At 43.9% G+C, this 20,606-nt stretch overlaps 2 protein-coding genes and 1 long non-coding RNA gene across 7 annotated transcripts in view; 2 read left to right on the top strand and 1 right to left on the bottom strand.

Moving 5' to 3' along the window:
• Nucleotides 1–3,248, top strand: part of DDX31 (DEAD-box helicase 31) — a 66,552-nt gene extending 63,304 nt beyond the window's left edge. For all 3 annotated transcript variants that reach the window (XM_083596389.1, XM_083596390.1, XM_083596388.1), the window contains exon 20: nucleotides 2,677–3,248. In XM_083596389.1, the coding sequence (XP_083452515.1) occupies nucleotides 2,677–2,818 (142 nt within the window). In that variant the 3' untranslated portion in view covers nucleotides 2,819–3,248. The remainder of the gene's footprint in view (nucleotides 1–2,676) is intronic.
• A 6,457-nt stretch (nucleotides 3,249–9,705) lies between these two features.
• Nucleotides 9,706–12,352, top strand: LOC310754613. The gene is made up of 2 exons (XR_014543925.1): nucleotides 9,706–9,817; nucleotides 9,851–12,352. It is a non-coding gene; the product is annotated as an uncharacterized lncRNA (long non-coding RNA).
• Nucleotides 11,347–20,606, bottom strand: part of BARHL1 (BarH like homeobox 1) — a 33,358-nt gene continuing 24,098 nt past the window's right edge. The window contains exons 1-4 of one of the 3 annotated variants that reach the window (XR_014543855.1): nucleotides 19,039–19,899; nucleotides 18,306–18,450; nucleotides 16,410–17,343; nucleotides 11,347–11,421 (exon numbers count right to left, since the gene is read on the bottom strand). Coding sequence is in view for 1 of the 3 variants with exons in the window: in XM_083596533.1 (XP_083452659.1) it covers nucleotides 18,447–18,450; nucleotides 19,969–20,259 (295 nt within the window). In the remaining 2 variants the exon portion in view is untranslated. Of the gene's footprint in view, nucleotides 11,422–16,409; nucleotides 17,344–18,305; nucleotides 18,451–19,038; nucleotides 19,900–19,968; nucleotides 20,260–20,606 lie in introns of those variants that run through there. The other 2 variants (XM_083596533.1, XM_083596535.1) reach the window with 2 other exon arrangements.

Genomic DNA, 20,606 nt, shown 5'->3' with positions numbered 1-20,606 from the left:
ATCTGCTAGGTTGTCTGAAGGAGCATATCTCAGTTGATAGATGCTATGCCCCACTCCTACACTGCTGCCACCAACCCTCCCCATAAGACACTCCCACCCCCACCCCCCCTTCACAGCACACATCAGCCACAGATGGCTCATTTGACTCAGTGGGTAGAAAAGCAGGTGTTCAGATAGCATTAAGCCAGAGGTATCGAAGCCTCATTGCTTGGCACTGCCAGCCACCGGATGGGGCAAGCAGTGAGGAACCTCCGTCAAATGGATTGACGGCATGATCCGTGTTGAAAACAGTCCCTGATAAATGGCGGCCTCTTCTCCAGAGACGCACCACGGGTCCAAGAGGGGCGAGTGCCACCACTGTGATGAGTTTTTGGCAATTCAGGGCTGGCTGTGTTGCATGTGCATCAGCAAAAAGAGCGTTTGAGCCCACCACAGGGCTGTTGTCTCTTCCCACCCTTATTTGGGCAGTCTGTTTTTGTTTTGTTTTTAAAGCCATTTTCTTTCATTCAGTAGCTAATATCTGCCAAAGTAGTGTACAAAACTACATTTAAAGACCATCAGTAGTATGTGATGTTAGACTTAGAGCAGACCCATCAACTAACCTGGGTAAATTAATTTCAGTAGATCTACTCTGGGTAGAATTTAACTTGAATGCAACCCTGTAAATCCACGTAAAAATAAATGACAACTCGAAAGCATCAGAATTAATATCCCAGCCAACTCAAAAGCTACTTGGGAAATAATGGTCTTGACCTGCCTTTTGATAGGACAGCAGAGAGGGAAGGGAAGGTCATTCAGGCCTCCTGGGGGAGTTCCAAAGCAAGAGGGGATGCAACTGAAAAGACCCTGCAGCCTGCTGAGGGTCTCACTCTAAAATCTGCTAGGAAGAGATTGCAGTGGTATATATTTATTTATTACATTTACATCCCAGCTTTCCTCCAAGGAGCTCAAGGTGGCATGCAAGGTTCTCTCTCACCTCATTTCATCCTCACAACCCTGTGAGGTACGTTAGACCTTGGGTCTTTTTACCCAGCAAGTTTCATGGCTAAGCAGGGATTCAGATCCTGGTTTCCTGGGTCCTAGCCCAACACCCTAACCACTGGCTTTCATGCGTGTTGCCTCCATCTTCTCCCCAAAACAAGCGTGTGGGGTAGGCTGAGGCAGGTGTAGCACCCATGCCTGCCATTCCTGGGCAATAGCCAAGACCCCTCTCTAAGCCTATTTAAAGAAAATTCAGCTAGGCACTCCATGCAAGATCTGACTTCCCATTTTCATATCGCACCCTCTCCTCAGTGTAGTGCTGCTCCACAGCACAGATGGAGGAACAACTGGTCCTCCAGATGTTGTTGGACTCCCAGCTCCCATCAGCCCTAGCATCCAGCATGGCCAACAGTTGGGGATGATGGGATATGTAGTCCAGCAACACCTTGAGGCAGCACTTTGGCTGTCCCTTCTTCTCTTCATCACTGGAAGAACAGTTGTTCTAGGGAGGCAAAAATATTGGTCCTGCCATTTTGAGAAAGCTGAAAAATCCATTTTACATTGTTTGTTGTTGTATTTATATACTCGTGCTTCTTCCAAGATGGGATCAAGGCAGCTTCCAACATTTAAAAACATCACTATGAAATGCAAAGTGATAAAAAGAAACTAGTTAATAACAATAGCACATTTAGAGCCAGCCATTCAAACCCACTTTGCCCCGACTGTAGCCCAGTGATCAGCATCGCCTGCACCTTGGTTTTCAAAGGCTCATCTGGACAGGAAGGTCTTTGCCTGCCAGCAGAAGGAAAGCAAAGAGGGAGCCAGTTTGACCTCTCTTGTGACGGAATCCTACAATATAGGATGTGCTCCAAACCCAAGTCCCTCTTATAACAGTTCCTGAACAAGAGAGCTCTTTTTTAAAACATGAGAGTTGAGTGAAGATATGAAATGTCTCCATGGTTCAGCTGTGCTTTGCTTTTTCCTCATGTATGACCTCTGTTCTCTTTCACCTGCACACCTGTTGTGCATTCACACCTCAAGGGTGTCTGCTATAAGGCTTGCTTTTGAAAGAGGGAGCTGTATCTTACCATCTCTTTTGAGAGAGAGAGAGAGAGAAAGAGAGAGAGAGAGAAAGAGAGAGAGAGAGATTAGGATTCTGTTGACCTTAAGTGTATGACTACTCAGGAGATGGATTTTCAAGGTAAGAACTCAAGGAAGGAGACTCAGCCAGTGGAGTCCAATCCGTCAGGATGTATGGAGCTCTTTTCCCCGCACCAACCTTATTCCAGCCTTGGCCATCTCCCTACCTGGAGATTCTGGGGATTGAATCTGGGACTTTCTGCTTGCAAAGCATGTGTTCTGTCACCACATTATTGTTCTACATCTAAAAATAAAGTAATGTTCCAGCCTTCATGATTCTGGGATCTTCTGCATGCACTGCCAAAGTCCTGATCTCCCCCATCCCCACAACTGCTATTTAATTTTAGAAAAACAAACAAACTTGGATATGTTAATCATGTAATGAATGGCACATCTTGTTTGGCCCAAAATTCCACTAAGTTTGGTGAGACTTTCTTCAAAGTAGGAACGTTGAGTGCACACTAAATATTTAAAATCCAACAGTATCTCCTTGTAAAACCAAATCCTTTAAAAACAGTTTTCTCCTTCCTTATCTCTCTCCTTTCTTTTGCCTAGGCGTGAGTTTCTTCTCAAGAAAACTCGGGGCAAGCGCCGTCTGGCTGAAATCTTGCAGTCTGAATACTCGAGTGGCTTGGACATGGTTGCATCTAAGGTCAAGAGGAAGAAAAAGCTGGCCAGCCTGGGAACTGAAAGATGAGCCAGAAATTCTCAGCCTCTCCCAAGACAGCTGAGAGGTAGCTGCAATCTGGGAGTATCACCAAAAATTGAGGTGCTTCTTCCCCCACAACCCCTTTTTCAAAGCCTGCTCCAGGGGAAGGGAAAGCAAAATTCAGAACAGCATTGTCCTGTATGAAATTTAAGGTGTGTTGGTTGTAACAGCTTCTAACCAAAACTTTCTTTTTTGGGGAGTGGGGTTATGAATGCAGAGTGGAGCCTGCAACCCCTGAAACAGTGGGAATGGTGAAAGCAGTGGCCCTTCTAATTATACTCATTGTAATTTTTTAATATATTCACCTTACATGAGCCGCCTTAGGAAGAACTTTATTCTTGAAGGATGCTGTAGAAATATATTGAATGAATGAATAAATGGAAAAGTGTGTGCGTTCACACACATATGTGTAAACCTCTTTGACTTCTTCAGTCTGCTTTACAAAGGATGGATGGCAGACTCCAGCTCCTATCAGCTCCAACCAGCATAAGCCAATGGTTCCCCATTCATTGTACAAAGATAAGGGTTGCACCCATTGCTCTGCCCATGCCCATTACAGTGGAACGTCTGAACTTACGAACTTAATTCGTTCTGGAGGTCCGTTCTTAACCTGAAACTGTTCTTAACCTGAGGCACCACTTTAGTTAATGGGGCCTCTCACTGCCGCTGTGCGATTTCTGTTCTCATCCTGGAGCAAAGTTCTTAACCCAAGGTACTACTTCCGGGTTAGTGGAGTCTGTAACCCGAAGTGTTTGTAACCCAAGGTGTTTGTAACCTGAGGTACCACTGTACTGGTATGCCACAAGGGGAGTGTGGTCTTCTGGCAGTGAAAACCTTTCCATGCCGCTGTTTATAGAGCTTGAAAAGATGAGGAAAAACCATCAAAAATATCAGAGGGCTGAAGGATGTTTATTTATCAGACGGATGGGCTGTCCAACTGTGACACACAGTGCCTTGAAGATGGTGGGCTCTTCTTGGCTAGAGGTTTTTCAGCAGAGACTGTGACACACAAACCCCGCCCCAGTCAGGGTACTGTAGCCAGTCATACAGAGATACACCATGAAGCCTCCTCAGAGGACAGATTATTCTTTGCATCTTTGAGGGTGATTTGAGTGATTCAGGTATACAGATACACAACAGAACTGTCCTAGCAGAGGCAAGTTAAAGGGCCTTATACTGAGTCAGACCATTGGCCCACCCAGTTCAGCATTGTCTACACTGACTGGCAGTGGCTTTCCAGGATGTTACACGCAAAGCAGAATCTACACCACTGAGCTAGGGCCTTCTCCAAGAACAGTGAGTTAAACAGAAATGCAACTGACAGCATCTTCCATGTGCTTGCTTTTGTGTTTCCATGATTTTTCAAATCCATTTATTTCTTGTGGCTCAATAGTTCTGGAATTTGTGTCCCATATTATTTGCAACTGTCCTGTTAGCCTCCAAACTCTTTATCACAGGACATGTGTTCATCCAATGCTATTTGCTACATATCTTCACAGAAACAGTAAGTCCCATTGAGCGTTTCAACCTTAGACTATTTTATCAATTCCTATTACCTTCAAGTTCATATTTTGATTTACACCAGCAGCTTTGGTCAGTAACCTTTTTTTTTCTAGGGTTGTATGCTTTCACCTACTATATTTCAAATTGATTTCTTTTTTTTTTAATCCCTTTGCCGAAGTGAAACCTTTCAACTCATTTCCAAATGTGTCTTGGCGAGGACAAATTTCAATCTTGCCATTTTCCTGTCGTGTTAGAAAGGGTTGTCGTTCATTAACGTGCGAGATGGCATCGGCTGGGAGCTACAAGGGCAATTAAATAGCACAGAACGTCTTTGATTTGCATTTCTGGGCTGTGTAAATGTAAGGAAGGCCGTTGCTGGATTATTCTTTCTCTCTCTCTCTCTCTCTCTCTCTCTCTCTCTCTCTCTCTCTCTCAATGAAAAGCGCAAGTTGTTCCTTTGATAGATTTTTAATATGATTTTAAAAGAGTTTTGTTTGGCCTCATTCTTAGGCAATGAGATTAATTTAAAGCACTTATCCCCTGGGTTTAAGTCAATCCATGTAGGCCTTTGGACAGAGGGCTTCTTTTAGGGGGGGGGGACTTTGTTTGCAATGCCTCTGAAAGAGACTCTTTCCCCACTTTATTAACCCCAGAGCTGGGGACAATCCCCTCCTCCGCCCTCTCACACCCTTCTTATACACATACACACACACAGAAAAAGAAACCCTAGGGATTTACCAAATTCAGCCCCTGACCTGGGCTTCTGGGCTTCCTTTCTTATGTAAAATCAACACCTTTCAAAAGGGAGATGTTTGACTTAATGAGCTGCTTCTGCTTCCTTGTTGTGCGGTTTTTTTAAAAAACAAAAAAGGCAAGAATCCACCAAGTAGAGCACCAGAAAACTCCATTCTTAAAAGAAAAAGCGACAGGGGAACTTTTAATGGTAATCTAAGGCTGCATATGCACCATGTATTTGAAACACCATTATACCATTTTAAACAGGCATTACTTTCCTCCCCCCAAAACCCCTGGGAACTGTAGTTTATTCAGAGTGCTGAGAATTGTTAGGAGACCCCTTACTTCTCACACAGCTGCAGTTCCCAATATTCCCTGGGAAGAGGCATTGGTTGTTAAACCGTTCTGGGAACTGTAGTTTTGTGGGGAATAAGAATCTCCTAACAACTCTCATTTTGAGCTCCTTGGATGGAAGCTGGGATAGAAATGTCATAATAATAACAACAAATAATTATAACTAATTATATATTTCATATGAGATCAGTTTTTCCAATATCATTCCAATAATAGCCTTATTAAAACAATGCCAGTTTTATCTAATTAATACAATTATTTAAATACAATTTAATACAGTTATTTAAAGTGGCCCCCTCATGTGTTAGATTTGATGGCTTCCTTCCTTAATTATAATTAGTCCAGGGGGTGGCACTGCTTGTTAGCTTCCTCCAGTCAGTCTAAGTTTCGCTGTTGCAGAACTTTGTGAGGAGGAGGAGGGTGGGCATAAAACTTGAATGAGTTGCCTCTGCCTGCCATTGGCTCTGGCTCTGCCTACAATTGGTCTCCTTGCCTTCTGCCTCACCAGTCCCAAGGGCCACCAGCCACCACCAACACTCCACACCTGTTGCAGGCCCCATTTTGTATTCTTATACAAAACAGATAGGCAAATTCATGGAAGATGGGCCAGGCAACAGTTGCTTGCAGCAGCAGTTAAATGGAACATTCATATGCAGAGACTGTCTACCTGAGACCCCTGAATTCTCAGGAATAAGCCATGGGAGGTGTTTTGTTCTGTGAGCAACCAGATACATCTTGTCTGGCTGCAACAGGAGAAAGGCTGGGCTTCATTTTAAATTAAGTTATCCATTGATTTTATTATTCTTTTACACAGCCTTTATGAAAATCAGTATGGTGGTGTATAACAAATCAAAACCTAAGAACAAACCATAATATGAACTAATAAAAAATAAAACATTGCAAATGTTAAAAACTCAGGTTTTTAAAATAATGTTTATTCATTTTCATTCTTCACGTCACACATAAAATGTAAGTCAAAACACATCAACCACGTTGCTTTAAAATATCAAATAAAATTATTACAAATCACTCCAAGAAATCTTTCCATATATTACCATGAAAACTCAGTCTTCTTAACCCATATCATCCAAAAACGGTTGCCACACAATATAGAAAAGCTGTTGGTTAGAATTCCCTTTGGTAGCACAAATCTTGCTTATCAGCTTTTCAGCCAGGGCTATTGTCCATGCAATGGAGTATCACACTTCAGTTTTCAGGCCCAAGAGCATGGCTATTTCCATGTTTTCCACTGTGAGGAGGAACATTAAAAGTTCTTCATGAGCAATTGGTGGAGTAGATATGTCCTTTATTCAAAGTAAAGCAAGTTAGAGGGTAAGGTTGTAGGTCCACTTTGAATATTAAACTCATTTTTTAAAATATCAAAACCCAAAATGGGTAAACAGATTTGCAAAACCATCCGTATGCATGTAAGATCCAGTCTCCCCACTTCCCTTCCAACAGGTTGATGTTGCCCCTGGTATCTTGTGGGATATTTGCAAGCAGAAAATATATCACCTATGTATGCATTTCAAAGAGAATTCCATTAATTGGTCCGAAACTGTTTTAAAACATCCTCTGCCCCCCAACTCAAAGTGTTTTCCATTTTTCATTAGAGATTATTACTTCAAGGTCCATTTCCCAGGGAATTTTTGTGGTCATAAGATGGCCAAATTCTACCTCAGTTAATATTTTGTATATGGTTGGTACTCCACCCACTGATGTAGCAGGAACAATTTTTTCTCCACACATTTTATTTTAATAGATACTCATCAAAAGATGTACAAAAGTTTATACCTAATACAAAGCATCTTTTTGTTATATACCAGAATAAAAGAAATATTTTTAAAATTAATTTTTAAAAAAACAGGAGCAAAGAGAAGGGAGAAGGAAAAAAGAAATAAAAAGAAAATTTAAAAAAGGAAAAAATAGAAAAAGATTAAAAGACTTCTGATTCTCTTGGCAGCTAAATATAGCAACTAGTTCAAAGTATTCACTGAAATTGACATCCAACTATTCTATTTTCTATAAGCCAACATTTTCTCAATCTTCAAATCCAGATATTATAAGTTCATTTTCACTTTCACGCAAAAAGTCCATAAGAAGTTTCCAGTCCTTAATAAATGTCAACAAAGATTTTTCTTTGATTGTTCTCTGTAGCAGGAACATTGACCATAAGTTGTTCAAAAGCAGTCAACTCTCGGTCTGCTTGAATGGCTATACATGGTTTTAACAGAAAGAAAAACAATTGATTAAAATTAGACCATGACCATGTTACATTGGGAATGTTAGCCAAAATCTGCTCTTTATGTAGTGGGGGGGACGGGGACTCTTTACATTAAAATCTCGAGTCTATGGAAAACTGCTTGGTTTTTTGTTTTTGTTTTAACTGTGCCTTGATACCTTTCCTAATAACAGAGACGTGGGTGGGTGTGATTGCATTCCTTCATCTGGGGGTGATGGAGGAAAAAGCTCTCCCCCACGTGCCTGTCAAGTGGGCCTCTGCTGGCAGTCATATCTTCATAAGGGTCTCTCCTGCAGCTCTTAACAAGGGGGCAGGTTCATAATGAGGCATGCAGCCCCAGAGGAACTAAGCCGCTTAGGGCTTTAAACATCTTCTCCTGAGCCTGGGGAACAATTGCTTGGCCATTACATTTTGCATCATTTGAAGCGCTGCACTGACCGGACAGTCTTCTACGGTAGCTCCATGTAACTCAGTTTGCAGTAATCTGAACAGCAGTGCAGTGAAGGCACGGGTAACTAGTGCTAAATCAGACTGACTCAAGAGATGTGATGGTTGGTACACTAAATGCCCTGGCGTAAATGTACTCCTTGCCATCACAGCTTCAAGGCTCAAGGGGAGTACAACCCTTTCCACAGCAGGCCAGTCCCTGAGGCAGACTGACGAAACAGCACCTCCATCTGTCAGGGGTTATTGGAGTTGTCACAGAGCAACATCCAGAGGGCCACAGTTTAGCCTCTTCTGATGTTTCCCAAGAGTGAATGGCTCTGACCAAAAGGGACAGTGGTGGAGCTGAGGTATTACTTTCAACCAGCAACAAGAGGGGTGGGCAACCTCCAGAAAGTGCTGGAGTCCTATAAGATCAGGCCAAAGGGGGCCCATCTAGTCCAGCATCTTGTTCTCACCATGGCCAACCAAATGCTTCAGTGGGAAACCCACTAGCAGGACTGGAGCACAGGAGAACTCTCCCTTCCTGCAGTTTCCAGCAACTGGTATTCCACGGGATGCTGCCACAGGGGTGCAGCCACCATGGCTTGTAGCAGTACTAAATTCAGGGCCTTTTTTTCAGGGGGAACTCACAGGAACCTGGTTCCAGCACCTCTTAGGCATACCCTCCAACATTTCTCCAATGTCCTTGTCCCATTCCATAATGATTATTCTACTATATATACCGCACACATCTTACTGGGTTGCCCCAGCCACTCTGGGCAGCTTCCAACATATATAAAAACATAATGAAAAATGAAACATTTTTAAAAACTTCCCTATACAGGATTGCCTTCAGACGGCTCGGAAGCCAGATAACTCCATACCCTCCAACATTTCTTCAATGAAAATAGGGACATCCTAAGGAAAAGTGGGACATACTGTCCCTGACAGCTTCTCAAAATCAGGGACATCCCTGGAAAATAGGGACACTTGGAGGATCTGCTCTCAGGTGAGTTCTGGCACCTCTCAGGTGCGTGCCACTGCCATTCTAAGAGACTGAGAGAGGCGTTCATAGTGAGTTCTGGCACCTTTTTTTCTAGAAAAATAGTACTGGCTACATTTACATACATACTGAGGAGGCTGCATCCCAGGGCCTCATAATCTAGGAGGGCCTCGGCCTCTTGCCCCCCCCCAATTCTAAAAAAAACAGGCAAATTTTACAATCTAGGCCCAGTTCCTTAGTAACATTAAACATGTGACACACGAGTCTATGACAAGTGAATACTTATTGTTTAGTAAATTTGTGGAGGCTTTAAAGCTACTCAGAATCAAATAATATCGTCCACTACGAAGCAGTGCAAGTGTTCAGATCACTGTCTATCATTACAGTGTGTGTTTTAAGAACAAGTGAGGATGCTTTTATATCACTGTGAATCACCTTTTTGTGAAAATAATGAGCAAGCAATATGAAAGTGGTGCTAGTAAATGAAAGCGACGAAAAGAACAGAAGGAAGTACTCACAACATTTAAAGCCAATCACGTCATACGGCTTTGTACAGCCGGCAAAAACAGCCCTACATAATCCCTCAGATACAGAACGTTCGTGTTTACAAATAGAAGAAAATCAAGTAGACGACACTAAGCAGTTTGAGCAGAACAACCAGTTTATATACAGAGCGCAGCCTCCCAAGAACTTTGAGAACTGTTTTCAGTGACTACAGCCACAAGTACAGAAAATTCTAAGGAAAGTGGCAATGAAGTGACTGGACCTACAAAGACTAACACAAGGTACCAGAGGCAGATTTAGGGGAGTGCAACTGGTTTGGTCACACTGGACGCAGAGCCTTGAAGGCACCACAAGAGATGCTGCAATTATGGTGTAGAATGGAGCAAGATGGGTGGGGAGCACCAAATCTTGGTGTTGCACAGGGCACCTCTGAAATTTGAGACCTCATGGTCCGCCACTGAAGGTGCAGAAGGAACATGCCACAAGATAGTTACACCAAAAGAAGCAGTTCAAGCTCAATGCAATCTTAAAGAATTGGAAAACAAAGCAAATGATCTCAGCGAAAACCCCAGCACCGCAGACACAAAATTACTAACTAGTTATTTCAGAGACAATAATGATGTAGGTTTATGGACCATGTTGAATAACGAGGAAATATTCTGGATTGATTCTATTCCACCAAAAGTAAATTGAAAAACCTACCCTCAGGAATGGCTAATGTATTCTCCCACAACAGGAAAAGTCTACTGTTTTGTGTGCAAATTTTTCTCTAACCTAACTACCTGAACTACAGCTTTAGCTTCTAATGACTTTGATTATTAGCATCACACTTATCTTGTTTGAACCCACAAAAACTCTAAAAATCATATTAACCCTATGCTAACATGCTTAACAAGAAAGCATGATCACATGCTCACATCAAAACGAGCAGGATTACCGGAGGCACGTACTTCAGTGAGTTATTGCACTGATTTCTCTTTTGGCAGAACATGGCTTGGCATTTAGGGGAAATGATGAAATTCAGGAATTCGGTTCACCAAATAATGGTAACTTTCTGGAATTGCTTGAATTAATTGCCAGATTTGATCCCTTCCTGTGTGCTCACATAAATCGGTATGGAGGTAAAGGCTTTGGTCACCCTTACTTATCCAAAGCCGTATGTGACGAGGTTATCCAGGTGATGGCTAATACAGTTCAAGAAGCAATACCAAGTGACTTCAAATAGGCAGGTTATTTTAGTTTATCAGTCAATTCAACCCCTGATGTTTCCCATGTTTATCAGCTTACTGTCATTGTTAGATATGTTTCTCCCCACGATGGATTACCAGCTCAATACTTTCTGAGTCTTTTTGAACTGAAAGATCACACCAGTGAAAGTATGGCTGAGCTGATCCTGAAATAGATTTCAGCAAATGTAGAGGACAGTCATATGACAATGCAGCCAATATGGCTGAAAACTGTAACGGCAACCAACCAAAAATGCTGGAAAGGAACAAGTTTGCAAAGATTATTCCATGCATTGGACATTCCCTAAATCTCTTTGGCTGAACTGCAGTTTATTCATGCCTGGTTGCAGTGATTTTTTACCAAAATAGATTAACTTTATTGCTTTTTCTCAGCTACTTCAGAAACATGGGCAGTGCTAAAATAATTCTTGCTTTTGGGTCAAAAGTTCCTAAACATTTATCCGACACAATAAGAGAGGCTCATGGCAAAGCTACTGCAGCTATTAGCAAAAGTTATACTTACATTGTTGAATTCCTCAGTCATATTTACTGTGGTGAAACCGAAAAAGGAGATACTAGACAACAAGCTGTAAATCTTCTGCAGAAAATGGAAGGATTTGAATTCATGTTTATGTTCTACCTTTGGACAGTTTTGCTAAAGTTAGCAAGGCACTCCCAAGCTTGCAAATTTTATTGAGCACATGTGTAAATATTTACAGCTCACTATTATAGTTTGTATCAAACAACCAGGCTAAGTTTGATGAAACTGAACAGCAAGAAAAATTTACTCTACCAGAGGTAGAGTACAAAACTGTCAAAAGAAGGTACTGGCGGGGGGGGGGGATGATGGGACAGCACCTGAAACCTTAAACAAACTTTCTCAAAGAGTTACGGGTAAATTCATTTATACCTGTCATGGACACTCTTAAGGCCAACCTAAACAGAAGGGCAACAGTGTATAGGAGCTGGCAATTTTTCTTTTGTGGTGAACCTTCAAGCAACCAAGGAACATATTCACAATGGCATTGTGATTTTGGTGCAAAGTATCCAAAGGATGTTGACCTTAGTCTAGTCAATGAATTCTTGCACTTCTACCTGTATGTCAAACCAGCTCACCCTGAAAAAGAAAATTTCACCCACCAAGATATGTATCAAGTAATATTCCAGGAAAAATTCAGACAGCTTTTCCAAATGTGGAAACAATTTTCAGATTGTTCCTGTGTTTAATGGTTACAAACTGTACTGGCGAAACATCATTTTATAGACTAAAAAGGCTACAGAATGATCTACGCTCAACAATGTCCCAAGACTGATTGTGTGATCTAAGCATTCTCTGCATATAAAATGATAAACTGTGACTTACTGATTTTAATGATATAATTAAGTTTGCACCCAAAAGACCTTGAAAGAAACTGTTCTGACCTTGTACATAGTGCAATGTTGTAGCTTTGCTATAATTTCCGCTATGAAGGTTCTGTGTGGATGTCTTCATTAATTCTATAAATTTATAAACAATCTCTTAATCAGTGCTAAAATTTCAGCAATGTTCTACTTTCATTGAGTTGATAAAGAAGAGAACGAGGTTTTGTTTCTCATGATCAGATGCTATTCAGTTTGGGCCTCTCAAGATCTCCTAGCCTGGCACCTCGAGTTGCTTTCATCTGGGTCTGCCTATTAGCCACTGATAGCCTTTATCTCCATTAATTTGTCCAGTCCTCTTTTAAAGACACATTTTTAAAAAAGGTAAAGGACTCCTGACAGTTAAGTCCAGTCATGAACGACTCTGGGGTTGCGGCGCTCATCTTGCTTTATTGGCCGAGGGAGCCAGCGTCCAGCTTCCGGGTCATGAGGCCAGCATGACTAAGCCGCATCTGGCGAACCAGAGCAGTGCACGGAAATGCCGTTTACCTTCCCGCCGGAGCAGTACCTATTTATCTACTTGCACTTTGACGTGCTTTCGAACTGCTAGGTGGGCAGGAGCAGGGACTCACCCCATCGTGGGGATTCGAACCGCCAACCTTCCAATCTGCAAGCCCAGGCCTCAGTGGTTCAGACCACAGCGCCACCCGCATCCCTATGATGAAAGACATTATAGGTGGTGGCTATAACTGTCTCCTGTGGGAGAGAGTTCCATAGTTTAACTACGCACTGTGTGAAGGCCTTTCTTTTATCTGTCCTGAATCTTCAAACATTCAGCTTCATTGGATTTCTGCAAGGATCTAGTGTTATGAAAGAAGGATGGGGGAAATGCACCCGCTGTCTCCAATCCATGCATAATTTTATAAATTTCTACTGCTTCGCTTCTTGCCTTTTTCCCCAATGAAAAAGTCAAAAATACCGCAGCCTTTCCTCATAGGAGAGTTGCTCCAGGATGGGTGCTGCAGTCATGCAACATCTGAAGGGCTGCAGACTTCCCAGCCCTGAGTAAGAGTGAAGACAGAGACCACATTCACACCATACATGTAAAGCACTATGATGCCACTTTAAGTAGTCAAGTCTTCCCCCCCTCAAAAAAAAATTATGGGAGTTGTAGTTTGTTAAGGGTGCTGAGAGTTCTCAGGAACAACTTCCCCACCCATTACCCTCAAAGCTACAATTTCCAGAATTCCCCATGAAGACAAATTGATTGCTAATACACTCTGGGAATCGTAGCTCTGTGAGGGGAATCTTTTATCAACTTTCAGCACCTTTATGAAACTACAGCTCTCAGAATTATTTGGGGAAGTCATGACTGTTTAAAGTGGTATCATGGGGTTCACATTTTGCATCACAGTTCTCCAGCCTGCAGGTACAGAAATGCATGTACTGGGGCAAAGTGTGCATAAAAATGCATATAATAATGAAAATGGCATACACAAACGTATCACACTGGGGGATATAGCTTACTAATAAATGTATATGTTAGGCAAAACTGCCTACAAAGATGAGTCTATTAGGAGAAATTCACACTTAAAATGCTGATGAATATTATCATCAACATCACAGATTATTCACTGCCTTCTAAACCACTGCCTCCAGGAGATTTACATATAAGATGACTAAGAACAGTTAAACTAAAACAACTGATACATTAAAAACAAGACTGAAACCCTAACAAGTGGACACTCATGGTAAAGACTGAGGAAGTTTTCATGAGAACTTTAAAAAAAATGGACAGTGGACAGTAAAACAAGAAATGGAAAGAGAAAAACAAAATTGGCAAATTCTCCCATCCCCAGTGAAGCAAACATTTTCTGCAGCTCCTTAGATCATTTCTATGCCTGTCCATTTTCAACCCCAGGGCCCTCCTTCTCTCCTCTCTGCTGAGGATCTCTGCATAGCTCTTTCATTTATCACCATTTGTTGTCCCTCCGCTTGAGTGTCTGACCTGCATGCATATATTTTTGCAGTCTGGCCTGCAGGTTGGGGAGGAGATCTGTGTGTGTGTGTGTATTTGTGTGTGCAAAGGGGGGTGGGTGACGTTGGTCTGGCAGAGGAGGCCTGGTTCTGTGTAAAGAGCTAAGCCTCGCAACCCATCTGTCAGCTTCCCAAGACAGAGAGCAGCTCCCAGGCTTGTCCCGGTGACCAGCTGCTGGGGGAGATGCAGGCCAAAGGCAGATGAGCAACTTAAGTCCTTTCCTTCTCTTGTTCCTCCCCTTTCCCCTTTTCATTATTGCTGGAGGGTGGAAGGCACTCTTTTTTGTTTTTTCACCAAAGCGATCATTTAAGGCCATTATCTGTTTGCAAGATGAGCGTTAATAATTCACTGTCGCTGGCAAGGTCCCCGCCTCCCTGACCCTCTCCAGCTTTCCGACTCTGCTTTCAGAAGGTACAGAGGGCAGAGAAACAACAAAAATAAGCCCCACTGGTGGCGGCTGGTCTACTGGGCCAAGTGCCCTACTAACTGTCAGCCCGTTCTCAGCCACTCCCTGCGTGCTTTTTACTTGCAATCATTCCAAGGGTGGTGGGGGCTCCGGCTGCCAGCTTCCTCCACCTTAGTATTGTCCCTTGTAGAATAACACGAACCCCAAGCACCACCCACAGAGGAGAGCCTCTTTCGCAGTTCTGCATGAGTCATTGGTCTGGCCTAGGCTGCTTTCTGTAGGGAGGGACATGTTCAGATGTGAAGAGCCAGGCCATAGTGGCTGGTGCCTATTCAGAATGATCATGAGGAAGGCAGGGTGGCCAACAGGCAGAGTCAACTAATTCAAGTTTTCTTCTCCATCCTTCTCCAGCCTGCCCTTACATTCCTTACTTATATCCAGTCCAAGGAGTAGTCCTGCCTGTCCGCTTCTTATTCCTTCACCTCTGTGTTGCCCCTTGTTGACCTGGCTCTGCCTACTCATGGACTCCTTGCCTTCTGTGCTCCTACTCCCAGAGCGCACCAGCCACTGCTGGATATCATGCACTTCCTGGTACTAAATCTACATAACCCCAGGATAACCACTATCAAAGGCTTTTGCCACAGCTAGGCACTGCCACCTTTTACCGTGGCAAATGGTTTGACTGCATTCTCCATGCTTTCAGTTTGTTTGGGTTTTCTTTGGGAACAGAGCATAGCCACATGGCTAGTAGCCCATGGATAGGCTTCTCCTCCATGAATTTGTCTAATCCTCTTCTAAAGCCGTCGAAGATGGCATTTCAGAAACAGCGAATTAGCTAAGTTCCACCTGTAAATAAAACCAGGATCGAATTTCTTCTGCATACTTGCCTGCAAGTTGATGGGTCACTGTATGATGGAAACCAGCAACATATCAGAAGGCTTACCTGAGCTGCTTTGGTTTACTTTTATTTTACACAAATGTAAAATGTTGATAGGCTAAGATCAGATACACACAGCGCGTAGTTCAACGACGGAACTTCCTCCTGCTGGAAGCAGTGATGGCCACCAACCTAGATGGCTTTAAAAGAGGATTAGGCAAAGTCATGGGGGAGAGGGCTATAAAGGGCTACTAACCACGAGTCAGCAATGCTTCTGAATACCAGTTGCTGGAATCCACACGAGGGGAGAGTGCTCTTGTGCTTGAGTCCTGCTTTCAGGTTTCCCACAGGCATCTAGTTACCCACTGTGAGAACAGGATGCTGGACTAGATGGGCCGTTGGCCAGATCCAATTCTTAAGCCACCAAAAGCATCCTTCTGGGCTGAAAAGCAGGGTAGAGACATTAAACTGATTCCTTATCCACGCAACCAGAATTATTTTTCCCTCCAGCGAGAATTTTAGGGGCTTCCTCTTGCTTCTTCTCTCTCATTGCTTTCCAGCATGTTTTGATGTCTCTGTAGCGAAGTGGGGTGGGTGAAGAAGGCTAGGAAATGACTCAATCTGTTTGTAAAGAAGTTTATTTCCACATTTAAAAAAAGAGAGGGGGAGAGGGAAAGAGAGCGAAAGCAAGAGAGGAAGCTTTCCCCTCCCCCTGATCTCTTCTAAAGCAAGAATCCTCCTTTTCTTCTTCCTCATTACAAAGTCCGGAAAAGAGAATCCTACAGATATACAGACTTACGAGACTCACTTACACAAATACGCCCTCTGGGTTCACCAATAAATAATTCATATACATTTGTGCACCAAAGTTATTTACAAAAAGAAAAAAAAATTAAAGTTACATACTTTTTGAAAATTCTTGGTCTAGCATAAAAGGAGTCCTCTTGTGCTACAGGGAGATAAAACATAGTTATTTCTTTTGCTCTCTGTGTGTGTGTGTGTGTGTGTGTGTGTGTGTGTGTGTGTGTGTTTGTGTGTGTGTGTGTGTGTGTGTGTGTGTGTTGGAGGGAGCAATCTATACCTTTCTGTACCTCGAGCCAGGCTGGTGGTCCGCCAGCAACTAATTTCCAAAATTGGAAGGCCTAAAACAGAAGTAATCCCTGCTGGGTTTAGTGGGGCTTACTCATAGGTAAGTTTGCAAGCCTAGTCTCATCTGCTGAAATCAAATTGGATTCTGTTATTTTAACCCATTCAACGTGCCTATTGTTTAGTTTTTTTACCTGTTGTAACTGTTCTCTCTGTTTTATATACACTATAAAATGAATGCTTTTTTAAAATCTTTACGTACCTTCTCAAAATTGGGCTGGTAAGTGTTTCACATCCCAGGAATACAGAAATACTAAGTCAGACCATTGGTCTTCTTAGCTCAGTAATGTCTACACTGACTGGCAGGGTTTCAAAGAGAAGACATTCGCATTCCTACATGGCTATGCTGTTGAAGGATTAAACCTGGGACCTGCTGTACCACTGAGCCAGGTCTCATCTCCATTTAAATATATATTTCTTAAATGATTTTAAGAATCAAAAGAAGTAAAACACAGATATATAGAGTTGTATAAAACCAAGAGAAGGCCAACTGAAATGATGTAAACCACTTAGAGGTGCTGGTGATTAAATTGTATGTTAATCCTGCTGAACAGAATAAAATAAGTTGAAACAAATGGACCTGTGTTCACTAAGTTCATGGACCTCGTGTGCATTGATTTCAGTGTGTCTGCTCCGAGTGTAACTTACATACAGACATCTCTTTCCCCTTTATGAGCTCACTGTATCCCTTTTCCTGCAGTGAGACAAAAGGACGAGTCAGCATGTAACGTCCAGCATGTTTTCTTGGTGTGGCTGGACCGGGTAGGAGAACAAACTGTAAATGTGTGTGTGTGTGTAAAAATAAATAGCCATCAATAACCCAGATCAGATATGTCTGCTGCTGGTTTTGTGGCTGGGGCGGCAGGGCTGCCAAGGTGTGAAAAATTCTCTTATTCTTGTCTTGCCTCTGAGGACACCTCCCAAACAATTAGCTTATTGGTGTGGATGTGACCTCGGTCTCAAAGTGGTAGAGGGGCTGGGGTATGTTAGAGTGCCATGAAGAATATCATATATATTAAGTAACTGAAAAGCCAAACTCATTGAGGAGTTGCCTGTGGTATGTCTGTATCAATTACTGCCCTGGGCTTAGCCCCTCTTGAACAGGAAGTGCCCTCCAGGAAATGACAGGCAGAAGGCTGGGCTGCTCTGCGGGTGGATGCATGTAAAGCATGTTTTTCCTCAAAAGAATCCTGGGAGCTGTAGTTTGTTATGGGGTGCTGGGAATTGTAGCCCTATGAGGGAACTACATTTCCCAGGATTCTTTGGGGGAAGCTGCCTGCTTGACTCTATTCACTCCATCTGAAAACAAAGGGGCATTTATTATTATTATGTTTAAAAGCTGCTTAACTTTGCCAGACCATGCAAAGGAAATCAAGCAATGATGCAATAGTACAGAAGGGCCCTGTCAATGTGTTATGATGTGTGCGTGTGAGATGATACGTTCTCTGGTGGGCTGCATGTGTCCATGAAGCCATGCGTGTAAAGGGTGTTTGGGCCTGTATGCAAAGCAAGGGTCAGGCTCTTCACATGCGGCCCTCCAGACCTGTCTACGTGGCCCTCAAAATTATCCCCAGGCCATGCCCTTCACAGGCCTGGCTCTGCACCTTTCTTAGATGCTTTTACCTGACTGGAATGAGTCCCTGAACTCTTGCTTACCTGGCTGGAGTACAGATGTCCACATGTGCGTAGAAACCTCTGGGGTTTGCAGCACCCCTGTGGTACAAAGGTGAGGGCCCCTGGCCCTGCCCATCACTGCCATGCGTCCCCCAGAAGGTTGCTTATGAGGACAAGTGGCCCTCAGCTGGAAAAAAAAAAGTTTATTAGGAAAGGGGGTGCTATCAAACAGGTGGGGGAGAGAATATAAGTCCATCTTTGCCCACTTAGAAGGGTGCTGAATGCTCCGCTGCGATATCAAATCGGGAGAAGTTCTCCCTGCAATCTGGGGGAGGGGGAACTGCATCTGCTGAATCTCTACCTATTTAAAAAATTGAAGGAACTCTGGGAAGGGGTGGGGAGGTTGGCAACTTCAGGAAAGAGGGAGGGATGACCCTCCTCGTTCTGCTGGAAAGGACTGTGTCAGGCCCAGGCACAAACACTTGTGCACATGGGTAAACAGAGTTTATGAAAGGCAATGGGTCTGAAGAGCAGGAAACCCCATGCAAACAAGAGGCAGCATGGGAGAGACCGTCTTTTGTAGGGGTTTATTATTATTATTATTTTCACAGGGCCCTTCTTACTCCTGCGGCTGTAATCTGATTTAACTGTTTTAAAACTTTTTTTCCTATTTGAAATAAATTTATTGATAATATTTTGTCTATTTGCTGCTGCTCGGCTTGTAGAGGGAACAAAGCACCGTCCCATAGGTCGTGTGAAGGAGGCAGAGGCGTACTTAGGGGTCAGCCATGTTGGCCCCCGCCAAGGGAGCAGACCGTGGGGCGGAGGCGCGAAAATAGTGCCCCTCTTTCGGCGCGGCGTGGAGGCATGGGCTGTCGCAGCAGCCCTGCAGAGCCCCCTCCCCAGAGAGCCGGCAGTGCTGCCGGTTAGTTTGTGCAGCGGAGCTCCCCGTGAGGACGCCGACGACGCCAAACGTCAGGCGAGGCTCTTAATTTTGCAAAGCCGAGTCCCTTTCCCCTGGTTTCCTTCCCGCTTTGACCAATTTCCAGCCCGCGCCGCTGCATGTTTACCCCTGAGAGCAAGGGCCATCGACGGGGCTTAGTTCCGAGTAAAGTGTGCACTTAGGGCGCAGCCTCCAAGTGGTGCCATAAGAAACAAAAAGGCAAGCGAGGTATTGTCAGAAGTTGCTGCCTCTGACTTGCCACCTTTAGGCTGCAGGCCGGGGTACCCACTTTCCTGGGAGTAAGCCCCATTGAACTCGGTGGGATTTACTTTTGATTAGACATTTATAGGATTGGGCTGTTAAACGCCCAGTTTAAGAGTAATTTGTGACGATTGAATTAGGCCAATTAAAAAAAAAATTATTTTTTTTTTTGCTGGAGATGCGGGGGGGAGGGAGGGGGCGCGCCGATACCGCTCCTTGCCAAGGGCGCAAGGGAGCCTAGGTACGCCTCTGGAAGGAAGCACTAAAACGCGTGCATCGTGGTATATCCCCCAAATAGGCTCTGATTTTCCCTCCCGTTTTCAAGAGTCAAACTGGACCAAATTTGTTCGCTTGCATGTGTGGTTGATGGTGCGTGCGCGTGCGTGTGTGTGTGTTTGAGCAAAGCAACGCCCGTTCAAAAGAGGGATTTCCCACCCACCCCCCGGCGTTCCCACGTTGTCTCTTCCAGAAGCTGCGCCCGGTCCCTCCTCCTCGCCTCACCGCGGCTGAGCCGCCCGGGGAAGGACTCCGGCCAGGGGGGGCAAGGGCGGCGGGGGCTCGCTGCCCCCTTGAAGTCCGTGGATGAGGATCCGGGGGACCAGCGGCCTCTGCAGGGCCGGCGGCGGGGCGCTGGGCCCGCGGTAGAGATAGAGGGCAGCGCCCGGATCCAGGTTGGACACCAGACTCTGCGGGTAGAAATAAGGCGACGGGAACATCCTCTGCAGCGCCGAGTAGTTCCCGGCTTCGGCCAGCAGCTCCAGGCCCACCGCGGTCTGCCTTTTCCATTTGGTCCTGGGGTAAGGGGAAAAAAAGTTTCGGGGGTCAAGACACTTGGATCACTTTTATTGACCGTTTTAAGAAAATCCATCTCATGTGTCTGCGTTTGACAAAGGGATTGCTCTCTTTGGGGCGGGAGTTCCACACGTGCACTTGCATAGTCTCTGCACCGGTGTGTACAGCTGCACGTGGGAACGGACCCTCTTGGAAAGGCTGGTGTTTTTAAGTGTTATTAATCATCATACTAAATGATAATACCATTTTTTATTTGTTCCCATACCAGACTGTATTACAAAAGTAATACTGTTTAAAGAATAAATATAATTAACCCGCCCCCTTTTCATGATTCAAAGTATATTTCT

This window comes from Podarcis filfolensis, assembly GCF_964270895.1.
Source record: "Podarcis filfolensis genome assembly, chromosome: Z".
Classification (NCBI taxonomy): Eukaryota; Metazoa; Chordata; class Lepidosauria; order Squamata; family Lacertidae; genus Podarcis; species Podarcis filfolensis.
Note: the sequence above shows the minus strand (reverse complement) of the source record. Positions and strands in the feature narration are given on the sequence as shown.